This window comes from Choloepus didactylus, chromosome 22 (genome assembly GCF_015220235.1).
Source record: "Choloepus didactylus isolate mChoDid1 chromosome 22, mChoDid1.pri, whole genome shotgun sequence".
NCBI classification, from domain to species: domain Eukaryota; kingdom Metazoa; phylum Chordata; class Mammalia; order Pilosa; family Megalonychidae; genus Choloepus; species Choloepus didactylus.
Window position 1 is genome coordinate 22,930,746 of NC_051328.1, and position 4,023 is coordinate 22,934,768.

Genomic DNA, 4,023 nt, shown 5'->3' on the forward strand with positions numbered 1-4,023 from the left:
ACTAGGGGATTGAGCAGAGGAACACTGGGTTTTCTTCCAGGTCAGCTTCAGCCTCTGGGATGTTCAGAGCAGTCTCTCAACCCAATCTCAGTTTCAGCAGTTTGTTGCCAATGGCCAGTTGGTATGGAAGGGGCTGGGGCAGGCTCAGGCAGGAAGGCTCAGGTTCTGTCTCCAGTGATGGGCTATGGAGGTCACTGCAAGAAGAGGCACTAGAGGTCTTAGAGTGGCTCAGCCAGCAAGCTTCTGGGGGGTCAGCCTCCTGCCACCATGGTGTAAACGCCGAATTTTGGGGCCAGAGCAGCCTGGGTCTTCGTCTAACTCTGCCAGAGCTCGGTGTCTCTTGAGACCCCGCCTGGGGCCTGGCTTCTCTGCTTCTGCCTTTGCTGGGGTAGCCACAGGAGCATCCCCTTAGAGCCGGTAGCCTCCTACCAGGCAGTACGTCTCCCCATGCCAGCCCACATGGGTTTCTCCACATCCTCGGTAGAGGACATGGTAGTAACCAGGTGTGGGAGGAGAAATAGGAGGCACTGCTGCAGGGAAGAAAACCAGAACTGATCAGTCACTTTTGCTTTCCAGGACCTCCCCTCTCTCACTTTTGCTGGCTGATGCCCTCCTATCTGTTTGGCAACACAGCCTTGGGCCATCACGCCCAAGAGACCCCTTGAGAAGGTATATTGACTGAAAGGCAATTCCGTGGAGACTCTGGCAGCAGTAGGAGACTAGGAAATCTGTTTCCCATTCCCAAAGACAACAGTTTAACCCCAAAATGATTGTGATTCTCTCCCTTCCACAACCCAGGAAACATTTCTTAAGGCCTGTTACTTCTGATGCTTTACTAGAAATGGTTTCCAAGTTTTGAAAAAAAATAATCTCGATAAATCAGTTAAGAACCCCTCTCTCCTGGCAGCTTATCTTGGGCCCCAATCATGCTGCCTGTTTCAGCCACACTCAACTCTAGCCCTCTGATACTTTTATCTAGATTAGGAAGCGGCAAAAGTACTGAGGCAGAGCTACCAGGAGGTTCAGATTCAAATTCTGCATACCAAGCTTGGGTTCAAGGAGCTTCTCACATTAACCCAACCTCCTGAGACAGTTTCCCAGACCTCCAGTCTCAGTAGCACTTCATCTCTCCCTCAGTTCTGCTGCTCTTCCCAGCTCTATGACACCACCCTTTGCCCCAGGACCAGCAGCTCAGTCAGGCCCGTGTCTGAGGGCACCCGTGTGTGTGTTGACATGACAACATGGTAAACTGCCTGGGTCTGACATGAGTGGTCCTCAATAGCTCTTCCTCAAACTGCTCTATGTATCACTTGCCAACAAAAACAACATTCAAGAAAGTATGTGAATGGCAGCATCTTGTAACCTAAGGCTAGATTTATACAGACTAGGACCTTTCTGAACCGTTGTCCAGGGATGACACTTCACTTGCCCTCAGCAGGAAGCAGGAACCTCATGGGGCCCTGAAGGGGTCCTTGACTCCAAGCCATTGGTACTACTTATGGCTGTGCAAGTTCTGAGGTGTGGTGGGCAAGCCAAAAGGATATGTGGCAGCCAGATGCGGTCGTGTGTACACAAATACCTCTTGGACTGATGCCCAGTCCAGGCCTACCTGCTGTGCTGCCCTCCCAGGGGACAGAAGACATGTTAGAGTTAATATAGAAGATCCGGTCAGACATTCTCCCTCAAGCAACCAAATGGATTGGTATCTCGTAGAGAACTGGTAGGGAAGTTTCCCCGAGGGTACTACGTTTGCATAGTTACCCTCCCATGGAAACCCTGAGACAGCCTGTGAGGTCATTATCTGGTGAGGTCACATAACGAATCTGTGACTTTAGGGGCAGGCTTCAGGCTCTCGGGTTTATGGAGGGGAGCAGGGTAGAGGTAAACACCCTGCCTGGACCCTCACACCTGGCTCTCTCCACCCATGCCCTAGTCAAGTAGCCACTCCCTGTGGAGCATACTTATGGGGCTGGCACAGACCCAGTGACCCAAACGAGAGAAACCCAAAGTCTAAGACTAGTTTCAGGGGCAAGATTAACCTAAGAGATAGGTAGGTTGTACAGTATTGACCCTATTTATCACTTGGAGAGGCAGAGATTTGTGTGCACTGGGGAAATAGGGAAGGCTTCTCAGAGGTGGGCCTGAAGGGCAAGTGAGATTTGGATGCGTGGAGGGGAGACGGAGGACACTCTGGTCAGGAAAAATAAGTCAGACTGTTCTTGGCCTCGTCCTGCCTCAAATATAAATTCATAGATCAGGACTCAAGGAAACCAAGAGGTTAAGGGACCTACCCAAGATCACGCAGGTGGTGGAGAAGTGTCCTGCTCAATGGTGGTGGGTCACGAAATGCTTCATGTTTATATCTGATCAGAATGTGAGGACTAGCTTATCATGTTGAAGGTGACATGACACTGGGTGGGATGTTAAAGTTGCTCTGAGGCAGAATGAAGGTCCCAAATGACTAAACCAAGTGGGAATGATGGGCCCATTTTAACATGAAATTCAAAACCAACAACCTTATCATTAACCCCCCCCCCAAATGGCAAATAATGACAATAAACATTCTATGGCCATGAAAGGATGAGATGGAGTGCAGCAGCACCCAGGTGAAAAATGGTCAACGCTATGAGATGCTAATGAGAGACTATTTGGAACTGCACAGTGCGCAGAAATGGAGGAAACAGACAACCTTGCCCCTAGCTTGATCAGGTTTACACTAGGGGACCACATTTGGCTAGGCATGGCCAAGAACTTAATGGCAATAAGCTAATCAAAGATGGAACAGCCTTCCCTAGGAAGGAACTCCCTGTGGCTGTCTGAGTAAGCAGAGATTTGGGACATTTGTTTACTGGGGCTGTTGCAGAGGGGATGTACCCAGGAGGTAGAGACTGACTGGACTGTTCAGGAGGTTGGGCAACCCTGGTTGAGAACCATAGCACCTTGCATCTCTTAAGTTCCTTGAATTAGTATGGTGCATGTTAGGACAGATGGCAGTCAAGCCTGACAAGAGCAGACTGCCTGTAGGGAGTGGTAGGAGGTAACGTGTGAATGGGAAGGTTCCAGGGAGGTCTGTCCTGGCAGGAGGGCCACCATGAGGCCACTCAGATGTCCAAGGAGAGAGCAGAGAGTACTGGGAATCTCCTGATCTGGTGGGGTACTGATAGCATAATAGGACCTGGATGGGACACTGGAAGGCAGTGTAGCGTGAACAAATGGTTTATCAACTTAAAAGAGGGCCCTGTAATCACCCAGGGAGCTTGTAAAAACATGGGTTCTTGGACCAACCCTTAGAGCTTAATCGGATCTAGCACAGGGCTCAGGAATCCACACCTTTAACAAGCTTCTTGGGCAGTTCTGGAACAATGGTCTGTGGCTAGTGACCAAAGTATTTATTGTCTAAACTGGGACACTTTTGAGAATCAGAGTGGGAGATATTAAAAACTACACCAGGCAATAGATGTAAATAAGGATTATCTCAGGAAAACATACGACAGAATGCTTAAGAACACAAACTTTGGTGAAGACAGATCAGGTTCTGCCCTACCTACTGGAGTAAATTATCTCTTTGCACCTCAGTTTCTTCATCTGGAAGAGAGAGCTATCACTGTACACTTAGTACATTATTCTCTTTTGGTAAAGGTTGTCTTGGGCCTGTTTATGTTCCATGCAACCTTAGGCTTTTCAGTGTGCAAGTATTTTTAAGACATTTTGTGAAATAGTGTGTTAGGGTTCTCTAGGGAAACAGAATCAACAAGAGATATCTATAAATATGATTTTATAAAAGTGTCTCACACAACTGTGGGTATGCACGGATCCAAATTCCGTAGGGCAGGCAGCAAACTGGCAACTCCAATGAAGATGTTCAGTGAATTCCTCAGGCAGCGAACTGGCAACTTCAGTGAACGTGTTCAATGAACTCCTCAGGAAACAAACTGGCAACTGTGATGAACTCCTCAGAAAATGCTTAGCTGGTTAGCCAAAGAAGTGAAGGTCCTTTGTCTCACTTAAAAGTCTTCAACCGAT

The 4,023-nt window shown here is 48.4% G+C and overlaps 1 protein-coding gene across 1 annotated transcript; it reads right to left on the reverse strand.

The window, feature by feature from the left end:
• Positions 1 to 228: 228 nt before the first annotated feature.
• On the reverse strand, positions 229 to 1,676 carry DPEP2NB (DPEP2 neighbor). Its single transcript, XM_037816251.1, is given in 3 exon segments — positions 229 to 527; positions 1,185 to 1,190; positions 1,610 to 1,676. Coding segments are annotated over 3 exon segments (372 nt in total).
• Positions 1,677 to 4,023: the final 2,347 nt, after the last annotated feature.